The sequence below is a fragment of the Chelonia mydas genome, chromosome 10, assembly GCF_015237465.2.
Source record: "Chelonia mydas isolate rCheMyd1 chromosome 10, rCheMyd1.pri.v2, whole genome shotgun sequence".
Classification (NCBI taxonomy): Eukaryota; Metazoa; Chordata; order Testudines; family Cheloniidae; genus Chelonia; species Chelonia mydas.
In genome coordinates this window covers 78,757,767-78,782,723 of record NC_051250.2, presented here as the reverse complement: position 1 = coordinate 78,782,723, position 24,957 = coordinate 78,757,767, and the positions used below count along the sequence as shown (strand labels likewise).

Here is a 24,957-nt window from a genome sequence, read left to right as displayed (position 1 = left end):
GCTTTCAGTGCATCAGGAATTCTGCAGCCCTCCCTCCTCTGCTTTCTATTTGTGGTTTGGAGTGGAAGAAGGGATGGGTGTGGGGAAGAATGGGGGAGAAGGAGCATGAAATATTCTTGACATTCCATGGAGTAAAAAACCTTACAAGGGCCACCGTCATCAGACTTGGGAGCGAGGCACTTCACTGCTGTTAACCAGTCCTCAGTCATTAGCTCAGCCCACAGTAAGATGTATTTTAGGGAATAAATGTGGGGAGGGGCAGGATCTGCCATGTGAGAGGAAAGTATGTAGTGGAAAAGTTAAACCATTTGACAGACAAGTAGGAGGGGGAAGGGGTCGAAGCAAGATAGTCAAGCTCATGCAGACCAAGTCATGGAGCTCCTAGGGCACTGGTCATGTAATGAAGGCAATCTATGTTTCTCTATTATACCCATTAGAGCTAGATATAGGCCCAAACCAAAGACCTCAATTTGCTTTGGGGTTATTTAAAACCCCAGAATAAATTAGGACTGAGATCTAAACATCATTAAAGAGATCTTCATAATGAGAAATTCCTAGTGCCTTAGCCACAAGAGCAACCTGAGCTTCAGGATATCGGAGTTCAATTCCAAGCTCGGTCACAGACTCCCTGCGTGACCCTGGCCAAATCACTTAGTCTGTCAATTCCCCATTTGTAAAAACAGGAACAATGAGAGTCTTCCCCCCAACCCCCTCTTTGTAGTCTTGAGTATTCAGGCCTTGATCCTGAAGTTTATAATGCCCAGGTACAGGAATAAACGCCTCCACTCAGATCCACCAGGTTGAACCCTGTCTGACAGATAAAAGTTACAATTATTTTTCTGCAATTGGTGGATAACCTATTCACAATTAATTTTTTCATTCAGCCAGCTGTGCTTACCAATAAACCTGGACTACACCAAGATTAAATATATTTAAAACTCTGCCTAAGAAGAATACCAGAACGGATATGAGTTACCTGGTTAATATTAATACACACCACCTCCTAGGATCATTTTCCATTAACTCCTCAAAGCAAGAGACTCAATGTAGTGGTGACAATGTCGTCCTACAGGCTAGAGACATTGCACTGTTATCAAGCAGCATCTGGAGACACAGATGTGGTGACTTCTAAGCACACATGCACCAGTAGAGGCCATTGCACACCTCCATACACAAACAGGCATGTACATAAAGGAATAGCTAGAAGAGGCATGCAGAAAATACCCGCTACACACCAGGGGCTATGGCATATTCCCACAACGCCCTGACAGTCATGTCAAAACACTCTGGTTGTGGTGTCATTTCCCGAAGTAGTGTTTATTCTCCGGAAGGCAGTCGTGCTTCATATAAAAAGACATTTTAGAACCATGACTGGCAATGGGGCTGCCACATCCCTGGTGAAAGTACTGCTGTCCAGAACAGTGCTTCAGGTGCAATATTGGCAACAGCAGGCAAGAAAACCCATCCCGAGCGCCAAACACCCGTCTCTTCCGAGGATTGCTCTGTAATCCTCTAACCCGTGTCTGCTACTTCTTTCTTGATGTATGATGAAAACAATGGTGGGACTAGGACCTGGCCAACTTCAGTGACTGAGAAAACCAAAGCAATTCCTCATTTAAGGGTTCTTCTGTGTAAAGTAATCCTCTTATTTTAATGCATCCCCTTTCATTCCAAAGTGCACTAAAGCCAATGTGAAAAGAATTCTAAAGGGTCACTTCACCTCCCATTGCTGGGTAAATGCCTTTGGGGAGAAATGCGGTGTCCTAACCGTATATTGCAACTCTCCATTACAGTTCAAGACAAGCAGCAAATACTTTATCCAAATAAAGTTGCACCATGACAAAGGAAGCCCATCTTATCTGAAAGACACCACCTTTGAGTGTAGTACCCCCAAGATGCAAGACTCAGGTTCCCTGGGTCATGTTAAGGAAGTCAAGTTAAGGAAGTATGGGCTGGATGAATGCACTATAAGGTGGGTAGAAAGTTGGCTAGATTGTCGGGCTCAACGGGTAGTGATCAATGGCTCCATGTCTAGTTGGCAGCCGGTGTCAAGTGGAGTGCCCCAGGGGTCGGTCCTGGGGCCGGTTTTGTTCAATATCTTCATAAATGATCTGGAGGATGGTGTGGATTGCACTCAGCAAATTTGCGGATGATACTAAACTGGGAGGAGTGGTAGATACGCTGGAGGGGAGGGATAGGATACAGAAGGACCTAGACAAATTGGAGGATTGGGCCAAAAGAAATCTGATGAGGTTCAATAAGGATAAGTGCAGGGTCCTGCACTTAGGACGGAAGAATCCAATGCACCGCTACAGACTAGGGACCGAATGGCTAGGCAGCAGTTCTGCGGAAAAGGACCTAGGGGTGACAGTGGACGACAAGCTGGATATGAGTCAGCAGTGTGCCCTTGTTGCCAAAAAGGCCAATGGCATTTTGGGATGTATAAGTAGGGGCATAGCGAGCAGATCGAGGGACGTGATCGTTCCCCTCTATTCGACATTGGTGAGGCCTCATCTGGAGTACTGTGTCCAGTTTTGGGCCCCACACTACAAGAAGGATGTGGATAAATTGGAGAGAGTCCAGCGAAGGGCAACAAAAATGATTAGGGGTCTAGAACACATGACTTATGAGGAGAGGCTGAGGGAGCTGGGATTGTTTAGTCTACAGAAGAGAAGAATGAGGGGGGATTTGATAGCTGCTTTCAACTACCTGAAGGGGGGTTCCAAAGAGGATGGCTCTAGACTGTTCTCAATGGTAGCAGATGACAGAACGAGGAGTAATGGTCTCAAGTTGCAGTGGGGGAGGTTTAGATTGGATATTAGGAAAAACTTTTTCACTAAGAGGGTGGTGAAACACTGGAATGCGTTACCTAGGGAGGTGGTAGAATCTCCTTCCTTAGAGGTTTTTAAGGTCAGGCTTGACAAAGCCCTGGCTGGGATGATTTAACTGGGACTTGGTCCTGCTTCGAGCAGGAGGTTGGACTAGATGACCTTCTGAGGTCCGTTCCAACCCTGATATTCTATGATTCTATGTTAGACCCAGATTGGAACTTTGAAACTTGGGCCTTTTTCTAGTTTTCTAAAACTTTAAAGACATTTCAGGAGCTTCGTGGGCACACATCCAGGATCCCCCTAGAACCCCATCCTTCCTTCTTTCACTGCCCTCAAGTGCCATGCTTTGTGGCAATTCTTCTTCTGGCCATGGAGAAATGAGAAGCAAATGTTTTGCCATGGTATGGAACGGGAGAGTAGAAGAATCTGAACACTAGCTTTGCCTGGTAAAGAGCCAGTGTCAAGTGTTAACAGATGCATTTTCAGAATTCTGGCTTGCCCCAAGAGCAATGACGACTAAAAAGTGTGAGCTTAAGAGTTGCAAAGGTTCCATTCAGTTCATTAAAGAAATTAAATGTTTGGATGCTCATCTGATGCTTACCTGAATCTCATTGGTCTACAAATTGGGCTGGATATCACCCAAGGAAGCCTGTACTTGTGAGATATCCTGTATTTCCTGGTCCTGGCTGAGAATACTGTGGGAAAAGCTTTTCTCACAGAACATTGGTGGCTCTACCTCTGGCCCTGACTGAAACCGGAAAACAGAGAGGCAGGAAGAACACTGACGCAACATTTTTTCAAGCCTCACAGAGTTGTCTGGGTTATTTTTATTTCATCCAAACCTGTTTGCCCACTAAAGAGTAACATTTAGCAAGTTATTCTGAGCGGAGCTAAGGAAAGAATCTACCTACAAGACTGACATTTGTGAATTAAGCCAGAAGTTTGTGATAGGAATGCATCTTCTCTATGCCACACACACAGGGACAGTCAACGGGAATCCCCTGTGTGGGATTGTCACTAGGCAATTAATGGCCAACAAACAAGAAGGGCCAGGAACCTCTGAATTCTTGGTTTAGAGACTGTCTCCATTCCCAAACCATAATTTCTCTTTCAGGCCTGTAAACATTCAGACTCACTACCAGCCAACAAGTTCTCCGCCCCCTTCATTGGGCTATGTTTTTAGTCCTGTCATCTAATGCCTTATGGCTCCCTATGTTCAAGCTGATCTGCATCCACATGCCCAGAGATTTGTTTTTGACCTTCGTCTTCCAAGCCACCATTATCCACTGAGCTACGTTGTTTTGCAGCAGAGTGAGCAAAGCAGTTGTTAGAGAGTGATTTAGTGAGTCATATTTCCTCAAGAATTCCGGGAAATGCTTTTCTGCTTTTTAATGAGTAGAAGGTTTTTCTGATGACTTCCATAGCCAAGCTAATAAAAAATGGAAAGGAATAAGAAATTCCAGCAGAACAAAGAATGGGATAGAAGGAGGACAACTCTCTCGTGTTTGAATCTGTCCTAAATGGGACAAGATAATTAACCACATACATCTAAAAAAATAGCAACTGTAGATGCAATTTTTGGGAATGCACACTTCAAGAATGCTCGCCAAAAAAGCTTGCTTTTATGGAAAAGAAATGGTTTCACAAAGGCACAACTGTAAGAAAGGTTGCAATTTGCCCAAATAAAATTTAATTTGATCCATGAAATAGCTGTGGTTTATTGTGTAATATATGTGCTATGTGTTTTAATTTAATAGGTTTCAGTATAATTGTAAACCAGTTTAGTTGCAGAGCAACTTTGGGTTGTTCCCACAGTGTACATCGTACAGATGCTACTTTGTGCCTGGTCATAAATCAGGAAAACAGATTAGAATTTCCAACATAGCAGCAAGCAAAGCTTCATTGAAGAGCAACATGATAAAACATTCTAGGAAAGCAGGAATAAAACTACTTGGTATGAAATAACCCTTGGTGATCAATTGCAGTGTCGCACTGAGACACGTTCCTAGATCTGATCATAAAGACCATAGGGCACCTGTATGGAAATTAGAACCTGAATACCAAAAGGCATCTAAGCAGTTACCTTCAATCATTTACAGCGGGCATTTTGAAAGGCACTAAGGCAATTAGCCACCCAAGTCCCATAGGAAGTCAAGGGGTGCCAGTTGGGAGCCTCACTGACCCCTTGTGCCTCTGAACATCTCCCCCTAAATACACATAGGTCTCTGAAGGAGGATTTCTTACACCTCAACAGTGAGGCTGGTGCATAACACACGTGCCTGTCTTTCAAGAGCCAAGATAGGTGCGGATAGGTCCAGCCCTCCTATGGTATGAAAGAAGGGATCAGGAAAGAAGGAAAGGAAATGACAGAAAAGGAGCAATGAAGTCCCATGCTACTCCTAATTTTCCCTTTCCCCTTTACACTGACTCCTCTTACCTTCTTTTCTTTTTCTTTTATTACTTTTAACTGTCCAATTTTTCCTTAAATACAGCACGTTAGGAGGGCTCTGAACAAGCTCCATAAAATGGCATGAAGCAACCATCTGTGACATTAGAATAACAATTACAGCCATTTGACTGGCATGCTCAGCTTCCTTGTGTGATTTCCATAAGCTCAGCAATTCAGTGCACCTAGTAGCCTCCAGAAAGGAGAGGAGAGAAAGGTTATTTCAAATCCAAAATTACTTAATAAAGATTTGCATTAAGGTAGCAACTAGAAGCTGCAATCGAGATCAGAGCCACATTAAACCAGATGCTGTACAGACACTTAAGGCCTGGTCTATACTAGAAAATTAGGTTGGCATAACTACACCAGTCCGGAGTGTGAAAAATTACATCCCAAGCAGTGTAATTAAGCTGACCAAAGTCCTCATGTAGACAGCACTAGCTGTCTCATCATCATGGGTAGTGTCTACAGTGAAATGCTAGGCTGTAGCATTTTAAGTGTAGACAAGCCCATAGTAAGAAACAGTCCTGCCCTGAAGAACCTACAATCTAATGAGACAAGACAAACGGTAGGAGAGGAAAGAGTGGACTAGAAGGGAAGCATCTTGCTCAAAGTCACACCCGCTCAGCAGCAGAGCTGAACCCAAGTCTCCTGACTCACAATTCATCACCCTACCCTTAAAACGGCTTAGAGTAAAACAACAATTGAGGTAGCTAAGTAACAGCAGAGTCTTCACCAGCCCCATCTTTCACAAAACTCCCATAATGAACCATAATTACTCATTTTCTGGCTCCTATAAATTTGACACTGCCTATATAATAAATTCATTCTTGTCAAGTATAAAAAGTGTGTGTTAAAGGTTAAAGTATATTTAACCTTAACTCTGACCCACAAACTGGTCACTCAAATATATGGTACCTAAAAGTTTTCTTTGAGAGAATACTGTTAAGTGAAAACATATGACCAGTTAATATATTTTGTCAAACTGGCAGTTGGACATGTTTGGTAAAGTACTGTACTTACAACATTCTCAAGAAGAAAGCAGTTATGTGCGCCATATACTGGGAAGCAGTGCTGCTAAGTAGATAAGGCTCTGGAAGAGGGGAGTCAGTAATAGTAGTAAATAGCCAGGAGATCTTGGGGTTCTAACCTTAGCTTTATTGCTGTTAAATATTTATATTCTAGTAGCACTACCAAATCCCAACTGAGACCCCATTGCACCGGGTGCTGTGCAAACCCAGATCAAAGACTATTCCTGCGCTGCATGGCTCACCAGCTGACACTGCTCTGCCATTGGCTTTGGGCAAGTCACTAGTGATCCGTGCCTTGGTCTTCCCATTGGTAAAATGGGAATACTTGCCCTCCTTTGGGGAGGACTTTGAGATCTACAGCTCTATAAATGCTGAGCTGTATTCTGTGGAATTACGCACACCATTGCCAATGGAAGGCAAAATCATGTATGTTTGTGGCCTTGAATTTGAGGTTGATAAATGCAGGTCAGTAACTAAGTAGTTGCCATTAGCAACCTTAACTGGGGGGTTTTAATGAAGGGGAGGAGGGTTGTTTTTGGAATTTCTTAATGTTTTCTTTTTTCTCTTTTATTTGTGGCTTTTGTATAGGTGCGTGGGTACTGCACTGAGCTACATTAAAAGAACACGAAGGCTCTGATCTATCCAACACATGGCCTAGCATAGACCCTGTGCCCACAGAGTCACCCTGAAGTCACCAAACCCAGCCTCTTAATAGCAGGGACATGGTACTGCAGATAAGCACAGAGCTCCTCACTATAGCATCCACATGCAGAACCTTAAAATATTCCACCACACCCCCCGCCCCCCCGGTTTTTAAATATAGATACAGATGCAGGACCAGATGCTCAGCCTTTCTTGCGTCTGCTACATGCCACTCCAGGAAGCGTAAAGCAGACTTAAAGGTGACTTAAGTGGTTAACTAAGGATTCCCTTTGCACAGGAAATTCTCCAGCAACATACAGCTGGCCTTGCTAGATCTATGCCACCACCCACTGCAACCCCAAAGGAAACACGTCCTGGCCAAAGCAAAGGGGGAGCAGCCAGAAGACTCTTGCACACCAGTGATCCCCAGCTATTGAAATGACCTCCTGGGGACCACTGTGATTCATTGGCTGAGGATAAAGGAGCAAAAATGAGGGCAGATCAGTGCTAAGGGTCAAGCCCACCATTTAAAACCCATTGAAGTTCTGGAACCAGAGAAGTTAATGGGCACTAGCTAAAGCCATAACCCACCATTTTGCTTTACTTTTTAAAAATTATCTGTACAAAATAAAAAGTTATGAGCTGCGTTTCATTTTTTGAGAGGGGAAAAGAGGATAGCCATCGTGCATGACGCTTTTAAAACAGCCCCTGTTTTTCCGTTACATTCCAATACAAAAGTGGCAAAGTGCACGGGGGAAGAGAGCAAGGAATCCAGCGTGGTGGGCCAAGATTAAGTATTGTAAATTTCATCCTCTAGAAAATGTTTACTGCAGAGATACCACCCTGAAAATAGAGATTGTAGTGTAAAGAGTGACAGACCCTTAAGCATTGTGGCCAAAATGGCAGCCCTCTGATTTGTACAATATCTGATGTGGTACCTTAGCATTAATTTTTTTTTATATTCTGTGCTGTAAAAGGAAAGGTTATTTTAAAATCAAAAGAGTAACGTGCACCAAAGGCAGGAACAATAAATGTTTTTCTCACTGCAGGTGCCTGCTTCCCCAACTGCCTCTGAAGGGGAAAACATCCATTTTCTTCTCCAACAATTTGCTTTGCAGCAATTGGCTGATGCAAAAATCTGTTCAATATGTTGATTTTTTTTAAAAGGCAGTTTTATTCCATTTAAAGGGATCCCCTCAAGTAACTACACTCTGCAGAGCAAAGCCTACAGGTTTTTGCTGAACTTCATACAAGTAGAAATATTAATTCAATGTTTTTGATCCCACTCAAACCGTTTTGTTCTTTAATTTGGACTTTCCACTGCAATATTGGAAATGGGGGACTGATTCTGCAGTCAGATACCCACTGGGGGATTCATGCCTGGGCAGATCTGACTGCAGGGCTCAAGTACAACTTTGTGATAGTGCTTGAAAACCAGAAAGGGCTCCAAACTGCTTCCTCCCCATCAACACTGTCATTAAATTGTGTCAACCCTACTTCAGTGGGCCCTGCTGCTGGCAGCCATTTACAGTAGTGAGTAAGTCTTTCTAACAAGCTTCCATCTTAAATTATAATTATTTCCCTGCACACTTTTACAGAAAAATGTGAATGCTTTTAAAGTGGGTAGGTACAATCCAAGACCGTTTTACACCCAACTGTTCCATATGCTCCACGTATCATCCCAGATGGCACTGGACAAGAAATAGCTGGAGACCTTCATATTAAGAAAAGTAACTCTTAGATGTAGCAAGTTGATTGATCACATCAGAGTTGCACAAAAACTTTTGGAGGACTATGCTATGCTTAGTAAATACTTATTTTATCCTCGGCTCCTGAAGGTTGCTGGCCCTAGCATTCATCTTCTAACAAAAATGGCTAAAGCAAACTGTTCTAGATGGAAATGGAAAAAACCTGTGACAGCCTGACCAGAGGAAGCTGCTGCTAGCTGCAAGCCAGGAATCGCACTTCAACCCAAGTCTGTGATAGGCTTTGGAGGTTAATTTTTCTGTATTAGAAGAGGGTCTCTACCGCCATAGAATAGACAGAACCCACTATAGCCTGGCCTTTCAGACTCCCCTCTCAAAAGCACCCTCGATAAGAAAGAATGAAGAAAGAGGGACAAATTCTGCTCTCCTTTACAAGGGCGAAGCTCCCTTTGAAATGTAGGCGGGGCATCTACCGAAGACTTTGAAGAGCAGTAACATGAGGTGTAACTAGAAATAATGGAACAAAAAAAGAAAACAGGCTGAATGTCAGGAGACCTGTCCTGTCAGTGAGGACTACCAGAATGTAAAACCGTCTCCCAAGAGAAAGAGGGAAACCCCATCACTTGATTTTTCTAGCGCTCTGTCCAGTCCTAGAAATGTCTCAATACATGAACAATTCTGCATTGGCAGAAAGATGGACTAGATCAGTGGTTCTCAATCTTTCCAGACTGCTGTACTCCTTGCAGGAGTTTGATTTGTCTTGTGTGCCCCCAAGTTTCACCTCATTTAAAAACTACTTGCTTAAAAAAATCAGACCTAAAAATACAGAAGTGTTGCAGAACGCACTATCACAGAAAAAACGTTGACTCATTTTTACCAAATTATAATCCAATTGATTTATTTTAATATAAATATTGTACTTACATTTCAATAGAGCAGTATAAACAAGTCATTGTCTTATGAAATTTTACTTGGTACTGACTTTGCTAGTGCTTTTCATGTAGCCTATCATAAAACTAGGCAAATATCTAGATGAGTTGACGTACCTAGCCATGGAAGACCTCTGCGTGCCCCAGGTTGAGAACCACTGGACTAGATGACCTAACAGGTCTCCATCTTCAGCTAACGTGTCTTGCCCATAAGATAGTCATCAGAGAGCAGTTGCCTAAATGCAAACCTGCCATCAAAAAGGGAGATTACTTATTTTATTGTGTTTGGAGTTCTTTGAGATGCATGGTCCCTATCTGTATTCCACTGTGGGTACATGTGCTCTCCATGCATCCGAGACTAGACAATTCTCACAAACACCACTGGTGGCCCACACTTGTGCCCTTGCTAACCTCCTGTTCCACATATAGGGTAAGAGGGGCAGAGTGGAGCAACTGCCTCCCCAGTCCCTTCTTTACTCCAAATCCAGTCATGATCCAAAGGAGAGGGCAAGGGAGACAAATAGGGACCAGACATCTTAAAGAACTCCAGCAAGATATGCAACTTCCCTTCCTTCTTCGAGTGTTGGTTCCTTTGTGTATTGCACCGCAGGTGACTGACAACCAGCACTCGGATGAGGAGGGGGTATAGCTGCTTGTGGAACTGCCATCCCAAAGGAGGAGTCAGCAGAGGAGGCTTGGACCAGGGCATAACGTCTCAACTCTGGATGAAACTCCAGGTAGCTGCCCTGCAAATATCAAGCAGGGGACCTTGAAGTGATGCTACTGAGGCTGCCTGTGCCCTTGTGGAATGAGCTTTTACCCCACACAAGGAGGAAGGTGTGCCAGTTGGTAAAGTAGGATCAGTTCTAGACACTGGAGGATTCCAGTTCCAGCCATGCGGTGATAAGAAGGGACTGGAGCAGCATGGGCACAAGGAAAGCAGAAGTGCAGACAACCAGACACTGCTTGCAAGAATTCCCTGCTCTCAGGTGCATGGAGCTCATGCATACCCAGAGTGGAGTACACAGAGTGACCAGTACATGAAGAACCAGTGGCCTGTTTTGCCTCAGAAATCAACAGGAATCATACTTCCCTCTGATTTTATTTTTAAACCACAGGACAAATTCTGTCCCAACCCAGCCTCCATACTCTGCTGCCATGGGATACAGCATCCAGACTGTGCCATAAGGGACCAGGGGGATATCCCCTTAGACCAAGTACAGCTTAGGGCTGCCATAAATAGCCCTTAAGTTTACCCCCAAGAGCCCCGGTCCACCTGTGCCATTCTCCCTCTGGGCCATGCCTTTAGAAACGTGCCTCCTGGAGAGAACACAATCTCAACATATTCTCAAAGAGCCAGAGTGACAGGGGAGTGCAGTAACAGCAGTTACCTGGGGTGTAATGCTCATCTCAGTTACACCATGCCACCAAGAGGGAAATTAGGCCCCTTCATTAGACCTCTGATGCTTGATCATTTTAAAACACAAGATAAACACTTCTAGGTTTAGAGTGCACTATCCTGGGCTAACAGATGTCTGCTTCTCCAAGCAAGTTAGCCACATAAACTAGCAAGATCCATCCTGAGCACCCACCATTTGCCTCAGACTCTTCCCTCTGGATTAAGTTAATGTTCCCTGCCATTACCATGGGCAGTGGGTGAAGGGGGGCGGGCTGAGAGTTTGGTCAGGGCCACTGGTACAGGGGGAAGGGGCTGAGAGCTCAGCCCTGGCCAGGATCAAGCTCTCAGTCTCAGCTGGGACCATGGCAGATCTCTCCACCCTGGCTGGAGCCCCAGGCGCCTCCCAATTCCACCCCTTCCCCCGCAGCCCTGCCTTGTTCCACCCATGTGACTAAGGAGGAGATATAATAGAGGCCTATAAAATCATGGTGTGGAGAAAGTGAGTAAGTATTATTTACTGCTTCACCTAGCACAAGAACCAGGAGTCACCCAATGAAATTAATAGGCAGCAAGTTTAAAAACAAACAAAAGGAAGTATTTCTTTACACAACGCACAGCTACCTGTGGAACTCATTGCCAGGGGATGTTGTGAAGGCCAAAAGTATAACCGGTTCAAAAAAGAATTGTGTAAGTTTATGGAGGATAGGTCCATCAATGGCTATTAGCCAAGATGATCAAAGATGTAACCCCATGCTCCAGGTGTCCTTAAACCTCTGACTGCCACAATCTGAGACCGGACAACAAGGGATGGATCACTCACTAATTGCCGTTTTCTGTTCCTTGCCTCTGAGGCATCAGGCACTGGTCACTGTCAGAGGACAGGATACTGGTCTAGGTGGACCATTGGTCTGACCCAGTATGGCTATTATGTTCTTACTGATTTTGTCACACACAAGGGAGCTTCCTGAGTGTGGCGCTGGTGTTAGGGAGAGGCACTTAGCCCCATGGTTGTAGTTGAGCATTTGTAGTATTCGGTATTTGTCCCACCCAAAATACAAGTAATTCCTCATCAAGGTGGGGGTGGGGGACAACAAACTTTCTTTGTTTCCTGCCCAGACCTACACGCTGCTGACATATCTGGAGCCTACTGCTCTTCTCTGCCACTGACAAAGGTCTTTTAGGTGCCTGGTGCCCTCTATACTGGTTGTCAGGGGAAGCCAGTTCTGGAGAGGATTTTCTTGTCCTGTGCTCGTCAGCAAATAGTTTGTCCATTGCATACACAGGCATTGAGGGCAGGAGAAGAGATAATAGCACCAGGGTGTGCCCTGCTCATGAGAGGAGTTCTCTTCGCTGTACCTCGTGTCATAGGGTGGCCCTGCCTGGGGCACCTAATGGCAGGCTGCAGCACCACAGGCCTGTTTGCCTCAGTTTACCCTTTTCATCCATGAAAGGAACAGTCTTTCAGGGTCTGATACAAGCTCACCTATGTGCACACACTATTCATATCCACCTGTGCAGTAGCTCCTCACTAACCCTGTAGTGAAACCATTTTCCAGTTCCTACAGTAAACGTCTAAAGATACAGCAGGTTTTCCCAGTCCCCTCTCCAGAGACATCCCTACCAAGTCACCTCTGTTCCCTGTTCCTTTGGCCCCCAAGCCAGGAGCCCACCCTCCAGGCCTCCCTGCCTGAGAGCAGCCAGTCCGCCCACAGCCCTTCACTCAGTTCCCTGTGGGTTCCAGTCCCTACACCTCCCTGCCCAAGTCTTACTGTGCTCAGGGGGATCCACCCTCCCGCAGCAACTGCCCCTTGCTTCCAGGCTTGGCTTCCCCCAACCAGGCTGGATCTTCCCCTTTCCCTTAGGGGTTGCTGTCCCAGTGTCCTGCTCATCCAGGGCTCCTAGCTTTGAGCAGTCCTCACCAGCATCTCCTTCAGCTCAGACTCTGCCAGGCTTCCTCCCTCCCTCCCTCCAGGGCACAGTTGCCTTAGGGGTCATCTGACCCAGTCACAGGTGAACTGGCCTTTTCCCTCTTAAAGGGACAATGCAGGAGAGTGCCCATTTCCCTTAGGAAGAACATGACTGACCCTATATTAAATGACAATCCTACAATGTCCAGTCAGGAAATGGGTCAACATTTCCCAGAGTGGCCAAAACCAAGTTGACGCCAAGCCTTTAACCATGGTTTCTAGAGTCTCTAAGCACGAACTGAAGTCCCCAGCGCAGCCCATGCTCACAGATACAAATGTGTCTTTGCCTTTATCTTTTGCGGTCAGGAATCTGAGTGCTTTGCTAGGTGAGCAGCTACCAGACCCGTAGCATCACTGGTGACTGGCGGACCAGCCTGCCCCCCTCAATGCTCACTGCTTGGAAACCAGAGGGTGAGGGGCAGGAACAGCAGGAGCACCAGAGTAAACAAGGTGCTAGAGGACATTAACATTTTACATGCTGCGTTACCTACACCGGCTTTGAACAAGGCTAGCTAACTTGGTGCTTACATCAACTTCCTCCCTCAAATGCAAAAGGGGGAGGGGGGGAAGAGAGAAGAAGAGTATTTACACCAAACCAGCCTGGAGCAAATTATCTGAAGCTGTACTTTGCATTACTGTACCATTTCTAGTGATGGGCCTGATCCAAACCCCTGAATCCAGCCAGCCACCAAACTTTGGGGATGTTTAGAGCTGACCTTTGCTCCTGTAGTTCATTTCTACTTATGTCTGGTTTCTTTGTTGGCTCCCACTTTCAGGGCAGGATTTGGTTATTTGCATTATATCCATTTAACTTGCACCAGCAGTAAGAGAACATCATGTTTACTACTTAGACAGATCTCAGGATTTAGAAGACCATCCATTCCTCCCCATGGTACCAGCACTTTCCACATCAACACAAAAGTAATTATTTTCTTCCAGCAGAAGCAAACTTAACTATGCATTTGGTCTCTGATTCAGGAACAAAGAAGAACAGAAAACCCCTTACTTACCTTGGGTAAGGCAAAAACAATGTTGTTCTAACAGGACCTGAAAGAAGCTAGGCTTGTATTGAGAAGAGACTAGCACAACTGAAAATCAAAGTAACCCTATTACTTCCCTCAACTATTAGGAGCAGGTGGCTATGGTCTTCCCATTTATATAGGGGAGTGCATGAGGCGGAGCTAAAGACAGTTCTCCACTTAAACTCCTGCAGCTGCCTGCATCAGGTTTCTGTGTATGTCATATGCATTTAGGGAGAGAACTCAATATGTGATTGACTGATTGATGGAAAGCCTCTTCCCACTATGGGAGAGGAAGGTAGATTTACTGCTTAGCTGTGATTCAAATGCATGTTTTTGGTTTGACAGTCAGTGTCTGAATCTTTGAAAATAACTGAGCTGGTTTAGAAGGCATTGGTGCTGAGCAGTTGGGTAAGTGAAGTATTTGATGGCTAGCTCTGCTACAGAGCATAGAGTCAATGTGAAAACAGGGGAGACTGGAAGATTTGGTGGGTTGGAAATGGGGTCCAGAGGAACTTGCTAGTTCAAATCCAACATGTTAGTAGTAAGCTCATTTACCACTTGAGGGCTGCTTGGTCACCTATGTGAAATGTGTCTGTGGCCTCACTCCCCTTCCCAGAAAACGGGTGTCCAACTCACACAAAAACACCACCACAAGCGACCCTTGGGGGTAGCTCTAGCTGAGGAAATAAGAATGTGAATAAACATGAAGACTGATCTATCCTCCTGCCCCGAAAGCTGGTGTCTCTGAGCTAGGATTGAGGCATGCTGGCAGTACATGCATTGGCTAACTCGCTACCAAACTAAATTAATACGGAAAAGGAATATTGATGAAATAAAAGCAGCATGACCAAGAGACCAAGCTGAGGTTATTCTCAGAAAAGGCAAAATGAGAAGCTTATTCACCTTCTTCAGAGGGAACATTCTTTTCTTTTTTATCTTCTGAAAACCATCTTGTTTAGGCTGGGTTTCTTGAACTTACAAAGCATGACTCATGAAGTGACTAGAAGTGAGTTCTGGGTGGTCTGATTGCAAGGTCTTTTTAACAGGACACTGCTTGAAATTCACAATGAGGGCTGTTGGAAGTCCTGATTTATAGTTACCAAACAACCATCAGGTTCAAAAGTAGTGCAGAGACTTGAGTTCACAGAAGATTTAACTTAAGCACAGTGAGGATCTAGAACAGGGTAAGGACTAAAAGGTCCTAGTTAAATATATTAAAGGACCCAACTTGGCAGTGAAAAACAAAAGCTGATGTCTTATTTCATAGCCCCTTCCTAAAAGCTAAATCGCATTTTGCATTTCAAGAGTCACTGTCAACTGAAATTAGCTTCCAGATTTATTCATGGAAAAGTGCACATGAAATTAAAAATACAAAAATCCTAAATGTAACCATTCCATTGCACATTGGGAACCTGAACGCTACCACTGTGCTATTTCATGAGGACCTATAAGTGATACTGGCCAGGAACTGAGTTCAAGAAAAGTCACTAACATTGTTCAAGCTGAGTGAAGTGCAAAAATTAAACAGCAGAAACAGTGCAAAGTAAATGGGATGTCAGAAATTCATTCTCTTTTATAAAGCCAAGATGTTATTAGTATCACAGGTAATTACGTTATAAATAGATGGAACCTGACTCTGCAGCGCTGTGTCTAGGAATTGATTTACACCTGTCGAAAACAGAGGTAAAACTATCAAATCAGAACGGTAGCATGGGCATCAAAGGATGACAGCAGGGGCAGTGCAGTGGAGAATCAGGCCCATGGTTTTCATCGGGCCAGAGAGGGTGGGAGTACGTCCTATGGCATTCTACATTATGGCAACCTTCATCTTTATTACTGGGCAGTGGCCTGCGCAGACTTTGGGTCCTGGGTACTTCAGTGATACAGAAGTGCATGCTGGGACTTGTAGTCTCCACAGGCAGAACCTGGTCCACATCAAAGGTGTGGGGTAGTACAAGCTGATCTATTTTATGGCCGTTCCTTTGGGCTTCTGGTAAACTGCCATTTTGGACCCCCATGTAAGAAGATGTGCGTGCTCTGCTTAAAAGGAGACCATCAGCTACTAAAGCCCTAAACACAAGCATGATAAAAAAAGAACAAGTTTTATACAATCTAACACTAAAATTGTTCTCATGACATGAAAGAGTAAATGAATAATGGGAACAGGAAAGGTTTGGGCTTGGGTTTTTTGTTGTTTGGATTTAAAATATCCCCCATACTGTTTTATCCAAACCCCGAGGAACTTGCCAGTACATGCGAATTAGAAAATGAAACAAACCACTCTCTTTTCTTTGCTCAGACAGACTGAAATGCATGAAGACTGGAGTTTTTCAAAGGGGCAGAGGCATTCAGTGTCCAACTCTCATTGAATTTCAGTGGGATTTGGACTTCTAAAAAGAACTTTGAAAAAGGTAAATATCACAAATGGTAAACAGTAAATTAGACCTTTTTTTTTTTTTTTTTTGAAGTTAAATAATCAAAGTTACTATCTGAAATGGAGTAAGGGAGAGCTGTTCTTTTTTAAAGAAGTGACACAACATGAAAGTGTCCTTTTAAAATACTGCACGTGACAGATGTAGCCTGTGATGTAGATGGTATGGCCTTATGCAATAAAACTAAGCAAAAAGAAAGATTGGTACGCTATCTCAAGAGCTGGCTTTAAATGATGGTTACATGTTTTGACACCATCGTGACAATAATTGTTGTAAAATAAACAGAAAAATAATAAAGTAGAATATTAATATTTATGCTGCATGACATCAACCAATCTGGTCCCAATCAAATATCATTTAAAGTGTGATTATAGTTTGAAAAGTGACTGTGAAAATGGCACCGTGGCATTCCACGCTTGTGTCTCACTGACTTCCCAATCAAGTTTGCTTATTTTACAAGTGAGAAGATTTTTTTTTCTAACTGCCCAAATATCATAACGCCATGGTATAAATATGTGGTACGCCCAGACCCTGATGCAGTTCTGGCTGACTCATAGGAAAAAAGATATATTAGAATTGGAAAAAGTACAGCGAAAGGCAACAAAAATAATTAGGGGTATAGAACAGCTTGCACCCGAAGAGAGATTAAAAAGACTTGGACTGGTCAGCTTAGAAAAGAGATGATTTAAGGAGGTCTGTAATATAATGGACTGGGGTGGAGAAAGTGAATAAGGAAATGTTATGGACTCCTTCCCATAAAACATGAACCAGAGGTCAACCAATGAAATTAGTAGGCTGCAGGTTTAAAACAAACATAAGGAAGTCCTTCTTTGCAAAATGGAGTCAACCTGTGGAACTCGTTGCCAGGGGATGTTGTGAAGGCCAAAAGTATAACTGGATTCAAAAAAGAATTGGATAAGTTCACTGAGGATAGGTTCATCCATAACTATTAGCTGAGATGGTCAGGGATGCAACTTCATGTTCTGGGTGTCTCTAAATCTCTGACTGTCAGAAGCTGGGACTGGACAATAGGGGATGGATCAGTCGATAAATGGGCTTGTTCTATTCGGTCCCTCTGAAGCACCGGCCACAGTCGGAAGGCAGGATGCTGGGCTAAATGGACCATTGGTGTGGCTGAGTATGGCCGTTCTTATGTTACGGCAGCTTTGTAAACTCACCCTGATTTGAGAACTGAGCAGTACTGCGCCTGGCTTGTGCATCCTCACTCATTATTGCTACAAAAAAATAATGAATCAGGTCCCCCAAAATCACGACATTGACTTAAGTTCATATGATTTTTTTTTAAATAATAAATTTGGTGTTCTTTTGATGTGCCTTCTAGTTTATTAATTTTCCAGGGTCACATTTTCAAGCTTTTCTCTGCAACTATGAGGGCTAGAAACTGACTATTTTAAATGAAAGCTGAAATTCTCACAATCTCAGGACTTCAGAAACTGGGGATTTATGAAAACAAATATTGGGAGACTCAAAATAAAATGGCAAGAGGGAGCCACATTAGAAATGAACAATGCAATTATCAACTGTACTGATAACAATGCAGGAGCCAGAAAACTCCCAACATTCTCCCATGGCTGGGTGGGCTTGGAGGTGCTAACAGGAATAAAAAGTAGGAAAATCACATCTTTTGTCAAAAAAAGTAAGCAGATTTTACCCTGAATTCACAAAGGGTGCAGATCTGCTAAGGCAGGAAGGGCCTTTTATTCAGTCACTTTTCTGATCACAACTGCACCTCGTAATCCAAATGGGATTACAAAACAATGCTCTGCAGTCTTAGCTGAGTGGCTGAGATATAGACTAGTAGAAGAGTGGCAGTACAAGCTTCCTGAGAACCATGGGGCCAAAATGCCTCAACAGTGTTTGAAAAGTGACTGGAGATCTTGGGTGCCTCCATTTTTGGGTGCCTGATCTGAGATACTTAAAAGGCATAAGATGTTCTCAAAAGGGTGCTCAAGCACCTTCAGAACTTAAGAACGGCCATAGTGGGTCAGACCAATGGTCCATGTAGCCCAGTTTCCTGTCTTCCGACAGTGGCCAATGCCAGATGCCCCAGAGGGAATGAACAGAACAGGGAATCATTAAGTGATCCATCCCCAGTCATCCATTCCCAGCTTTCTGAAATTCAGGCTGCTTCAAGGTATATCATCAGGTTGTGCATTCCAAAAATGGAGGCACCCAAAACTGCCAGTCGCTTTTTAAAATCTTGGGCTTCTCCACTAAGGACTGAAGAGAGACTGAATAGCTGCAAGGCCTTGATACTGCAAACTGAACCCCGTGGACTTAGTGTTTCAGGATCAGGCCTCTGATTGTATTCTGTCCTTTCCATCAATCCTGTCACCCATTAATTTGCTAAATGTGTGTGTGTGTGTGCATGCGTATACACACTTCACTACATCCCAACCGGCAAACTTATTTTACCAACTGGAATACAGAGCAGCACACAAAACTACATTTTTAAACAGATTTTCTTTAATCCTTTTTTCTACCCCCTTGCTCTTGGCCTCCCTTCATGTATGAAGCACTGGAGACAACTGGAGCTCTCTAGTCAGAAAGGAGTTGATTTTTTTTAAGTGAATTGGCATGGATTTGAGCCTGCAATCTTCACTCTGGAAAATCTAAATTGACTCCAGAATGCCTGAGGAGAGACTGCTCAGAACTTTATTTAAAGACAGAAAAATAACTGTTCTTCCCTCTTTGGAAAAAAAAAAAAAGACAATGAAAACCCCCTATATGCGAATACTTTATTATCAATGAGTGACTGGTATTAGCTTTTTGTCTGGTATTAATAATATTTCAAAAAACCATACATCAAAATTAGGGCTTTTTCCTATTTTTGCTGTATAATTTTTTTAAATCTGTATTGTAAGAATTATATAAGCCAAAGTGCATTTTCCTTTTTTTGTCCATATACACATTGCACCATACATAAATAATTACATTGTAAAAATGACTCCATAATTACAAGTATAATATATATTTTCATATAATATATAAAACTTTATATTAAATCTAGGTAGATGATATTTGGGATAGTCTGTGTTTGTTTCTCTCTCTCTCCCTCTCTCTCTTTTTTTTCCCTTTCTTTCGGCAGAGGCTGATTGTTATCTACTGTTGCTGAGTAATATCTCCAACCAACAAGGACATGACGTGATGAATTGTCTCGAGTAACATGGCCCCCATCCTTTAGCAAAGCTTATCCGAACGCTGTTTGGGTCGTAGGGCCCATCTGCATAATCCAGATCCGTGGCGTGTTGTAAGAGGCAAGACTTCTCATAATCAAATACCTTTATCGAATAGCCAGGCATCACTTTGCGTACTATTAAAGTCCTACAATTGGGAATGTCCAGTGTTGGGGAGTTGACGAAGATAGGATGCTCACTGCGATTGTAGGCCCACACACCATCCGGTTCTTTGCTAAGTAAAATCCCATAGCCAATTTTACTTCGAGTCCTTCTAACAGTCTCACTCCTATTTTCCAGGTTTAGCTGTCCGAGGCAGAAGCCATTTCCTTGAGGTAGGTCATAAAATATACTGACAGACTGTTCATACACTGTGTAGAGGCGTCCCACACGAGTCCGATGTTCCCAGTAGGCAACATTACACCAGTGGCTCTGCTTAATGGCATCAGGTGACATACTGGCATCTGTGGGGGGGGAAAAGCAAAGATATATTCAAGGTTGCTGATATAGCATTGGCCTATTTCAAGCCACACACGAATAAATAACCCTTTTAATAATTACCACTGCTTGCAAATGACACAAGGAAAGAAACCCCAAACTAAGTCAATCCCACAGCAAACCCTCTGTGCCTAGATCAGAGCCATCCAAATGGTCTAAGCTGTGGGCCGTTCCAGCGACTTATCAGGATCCCGCAGATCCCACCTATTACACTTCAACATTTGTATTGTGATAGTGCCTAAAGGCCACAAGCAGGTTGGACCTTATTGGGCTAGGTGCTATACAGACATATAAACAATGGTCCCTGCCCCAAAGAATTTACAATCCAAAAGACAAGACTTAGCAGGAGGATGATACAAACCAGGAAGGCCAGATTGGGTGGTGGGTCGGGAGAAACAAAATAAATATGTAACAGGAGGTGCAAATTCTTAGCTGGTTAGTAGCACTGATTACAACTTAGGGGGCTGAACATGCCACACTGACTCAGGCGAGTCATATTAACTGACATGAGTAGTGAAATTAACAGCCCCTTCAATTTTCTGGAGGAAGGGGAAACCTAGCTGACTGTAGAGCTCTTCCTCTTTAACATATAGGTAGGGGTCAAGGAAATCAAAAGTCTCAGCATGCAGTGCTCTGTCTTGGGACACAGAAGCCTGGGAGCTATAGCCTCCATGGTATGCTTTTCAATATTAAAGGTGAGGATGGCCACAGGTCCGACAGTTCTCACTGATCACAGCAAGTGACTCAACTGCATAGTTTCAGACTTTAGTATCACACATATTATCTGCTGGCCAACTGCACTTTTCCTCAAATACCAACAGAACCAAAGCAAGTTCCTTCATGTCCCACCTGATGTCAGGGGATGGGGGAAGTATTTTATCAGAATACCAGGGAATAAACTCCCATATTAACTTAAACACTAATATTCTCCTTTGACAATCTAGGAGACCAAAGGACACAAAATGTCGGTGAAATTTCTTCCAGCTCACTTTTGAAAACAGAAGTTACTTCAGCCAGGCCTTCACTATCATCGTCACGGAACATATAAAACAATGTACCTTGGTTTTCAAAGGCAAACTCATATTAACATGTAATGCACAGATATACCCATGATCTGTTATTACCTGTCAAGGTAAAGGATTTGAATGCAAGCATATTCTGGAAGATTTCTGCTAGCTAACAATCTTTGACACAAGCTCTGGTGTCCCTCTAGTGAGAACAAGAAATGTGAGGCACCTTTCATGCCAAGGGTATAATATTTTCCATAAAACCATACAAATATTTGTATGTAACCTTGAATTACTGATCTTCTGGACCAACGGGAAGGTCTCTTCCTTCTCTGAGCCACGTTCAATGAAGAATGGAGGTATTGGGACAGCTGGAGGTGCCTTTAAAGTTCACGCTTATCACTATTTACAGTGCCTCTAGAAATTGTACAGGAATTGACATCTCTAAAAGGGGCCCTAAAAGGTGAAACAGGCTCTTTCCAAACACGTAATCCTGATGCTTACAGGCCATTTTCCAAAAATCCACTCTGTGATTTCGAGGATGACCGTATTATAAACAGAGACTCTTCATCCATATTCTCCATTCTATTTGAGTCAGTGGCATTTCAATTAGCTTTAGCTTAGATCTTCCAGCTACTAGTGATATACAGCATCAGAGTTCTCTCGGCATTCAAAATACTAATGAAGTGCACAGATTAAACCCATCAAAAGAGTGAGCTATGCACACTTTCCTTCACCTATACAAAGCTCCTTTTTTTTAAGGACATTAACTTTGGAGTTAGATTTTTCGGCTTTAGATTTGTTTAGTGCTAAATAAGTGTTGGCAAAACTATGTTTAGCTACAAGTGCCATGCTTAAATAAATAAGCAAACAAAAAATTAAAGAAAACAATTACTTCATTTGTTACTGCATGTAGGGACTGGTCTTTTCATAACCAATCTAAGTTGGCCACTTCTGTATAAAATACGCCTAACATTCTTGTTCTGGGCAAGGGTCCCAGAGCTATAAACCCGGCAAGGAGTTCTGCTTTGAGCCAGCCTTGTTCTATACCGTGCATTAAGCTCCCTGACAATATATCACAAGACCGTGGCCTGTTGACCTCTCTGCCTTCATGCCATCAAGTCTGATTAACTCACACACAGGGTGATGCCATTATTTTGCTTCAGAGCCTCTATTAAGGCACCGGATTTAAAGCACAAGCCTACAGCCCCATTTCTTTTCATTCTCAAATTACACTGGAGTGGAATGGGCTTTCCTTCCCATTAACAGTCTTTGAATTAAGCTGCTTTGTTAGAGTTTAACTTGAGTTGTAGCTATACAACTTTAATGGGGGGGGAAGCGGGAAGGAGGAGAAAAATGGTAGGAAATTGGGCTTTTCCACCTCTAAACATAGAACAGCCTGGCAAAAATCTGGCTGCAAGCAAGACAAGGACGGGGAATGTTTATTGTCCGGCACTAGCCCCTTTATGTTAATGCTCATGAGCTGTCACAGGCACAAACCTCAAAGGAAGTATGAGAACGGCTCTCCCGATCCCCCATACATCTGTATATATAATCTCCAGGACCCAACACACTCGCGCATCCAGGTGAATGGCTGCCAAGCAGAAGCTCCAGCCCTGTTTCTACAGAATCCCCACCCGGAGGTTTGAAGGCATTTACACTGTGGGGAATGAGACCTGCTAGATGATTCCCTGCTGCTTAAGGTGGCTTAGACAAAGGAGCAAGCCAGTGCTCAGCGGCTACCAAAAATTTAGGGCAACATCCTGGACCCACTGAAGTAAAAGGGCAAAACTCCTGTTGACTTCAATGTGGCAAGGATTTCACCCTCAGAGTCCTCCAGCTTTTGAAACCTGTTTTTCAACTTCCTCCATAAAAGGCTAGGCAAGGCTAAAAGCATCTTTTGGCTCCACAAATGCTCTGGTTGTAAACAGGATTTCTCAGAAGCTGCACGGTCAGTAGCACTAACACTTAACGAAATTTATCTGACTGCCTTTCATAAGCAGGCTACTAAAATTTTGGATGAAAGACAAGGTAGGATCCTGGGGCTGAATTTACTCCTACATTACACAGGCGATGGACTTCAGATAAGATTCTTCTTCCCAGGATCTTAGAAACAGAAGATGCATAAGGTCTATTAGTTAATCCAAATCCAGCTCCCATGACTGTTCTCAATAGTACGTTTTCTACTCTAGTTTGTAAAGCTCCAAGCAATGGGGTTCCCTGGCGCGCACACACACACACACACACCCCGGGGGGGTCGCTACACACTCTAATTGAGCTGTCAGGAAGTTTTCCCTAATATTCAGCCTTAATTTCTCCCTTCTCACTTTTGCCCTGTTACTCCGAGTGATATTCCTTGTACCACCCTAAATACATTCTCTTTATCTCATTACCACCTTCACTACCCTGTGAATCATTTCTGTGACCTGGTCTGTATCCCTAACAATTTCAGTTAGGGGTGCGATTCTCTACTCAAGTAGTTAAATTGGCACATCCCCAGTGTGGACACAGTTATACTGGCATGAAGGTGCCTTACACCAATACAGTATATTCCCCTTCCCTTGCATCCACACTAGGGGGGTTGTGCTGCTTTAACTATACTGTTAAAGCCTTACAGTTTGTGTGTGCAGACAAGCCCTTCGCCAATTTATACAGATGTAGCTCTTTTAGTCTTTTCTTAACGGCCTTTGTTTCAAAGATTTATTTGATTCTATCAGTGAGGCTTGGTGAATCTGCAAGGAAACAGAAGTCCCCAGCTCCACTCTGTACTACGGCCTGGCCAACAAAGGGAAAACAGAAAGGTTAATGCGAAAACCACTGCTGGTTATGTCTTACTCACAAGTTCATAGGTGAATTTTGCATAAAATATACACGGATGGGCAGACAGGTATCACTTTCATACGCTGCAAGAACAAAAGAAAGTGGCAACACACATCTCTATCTCCTAATCCCAGCTCTGTGGCTAAAAATCCAAAACAATGAGACAAAGGATGTTGCTGTAGAAAGCTCAAAGTTGGTATGCATTAGCGTAAGCGCTGTGTTTCTACATATACTGTGCCAGGAGAACTCTGGCTTTCCTGGGAGTGAGCGTGAGGTGGGGATGGAGTTACATTTAGGCCAAGTGGGATGGGTGAGCAGAAAACACACAGTGGATTCACTGCAGCTTCCCCTTTCCCCTATTATAGTTCTCCTTTTCTCCACCCCAACGCCCATCCAGGAACACTCCGAATCTTTAAACTGGTGGTGGGAGGAAGGGGAGGGACAGGAGGGAAATACTTCCAATGGGAAGTTAATTTTGTTGGTATAGGGTATTATACATACAGAAAATAAGACATTCATGGCTGAGTTTAGCAATAAATACACCAGTTTCTCACTGATATGTTCTCCATTCCTGAGCTACCTTTGATATTTAGCTGCTGCACTCAGGAGCCCAAATTCCACCAAAATCTTTCTTTGTAACATATGGCATACCAAATCCAGCTCTGTTACACCTACATACACCAGTCACGGTAGCTTTCCTGAAGTCAACGAGCTATTCTTCTGTTACTGCTTGGGCAAGTCACTTCAGGGCCGATTTGCCAGGGTATTTCTACAGATAGGTGCCAAAATGCCTTTAAAAATCTGACCCTTTGTGCCTCCATCCCCCAATTGTGAAATGGGGATGTTAATACTTACATGGGGTTCTGAGCAGGAGTTCAGGACTCTTTGGCACTGGGTTACTATGGCAACAGATGCCTTAGAAATGCCAATAAATAAAATAAATGAGAGCATGTGCTAGTACTGATTCGGTTTTTATTTTTTTTTAGATCCATAATTAGCACAAGGGGAGGTCAGGCTAGAAGTTAATGCA

At 43.5% G+C, this 24,957-nt stretch overlaps 1 protein-coding gene and 2 long non-coding RNA genes across 5 annotated transcripts in view; 1 reads left to right on the top strand and 2 right to left on the bottom strand.

Annotated features, from left to right (window-relative positions):
- Positions 1–14,112, bottom strand: part of LOC122461911 — a 100,277-nt gene extending 86,165 nt beyond the window's left edge. The window contains exon 1 of one of the 2 annotated variants that reach the window (XR_006284160.1): positions 13,962–14,112. This is a non-coding gene — a long non-coding RNA (uncharacterized LOC122461911). The remainder of the gene's footprint in view (positions 1–13,961) is intronic. The other variant, XR_006284161.1, reaches the window with a different exon arrangement.
- Positions 14,093–22,115, top strand: LOC122461912. 2 transcript variants are annotated; one of them, XR_006284163.1, is made up of 4 exons: positions 14,093–14,381; positions 16,277–16,384; positions 19,903–19,937; positions 21,045–22,115. It is a non-coding gene; the product is annotated as an uncharacterized LOC122461912 (long non-coding RNA). The 2 variants fall into 2 exon arrangements; XR_006284162.1 differs by having other exon boundaries at positions 16,273–16,384.
- Positions 19,146–24,957, bottom strand: part of SMAD6 (SMAD family member 6) — a 75,788-nt gene continuing 69,976 nt past the window's right edge. The window contains exon 4 of the mRNA XM_037911517.2: positions 19,146–20,066. Coding sequence (XP_037767445.1) covers positions 19,525–20,066 — 542 coding nt within the window. The 3' untranslated portion in view covers positions 19,146–19,524. The remainder of the gene's footprint in view (positions 20,067–24,957) is intronic.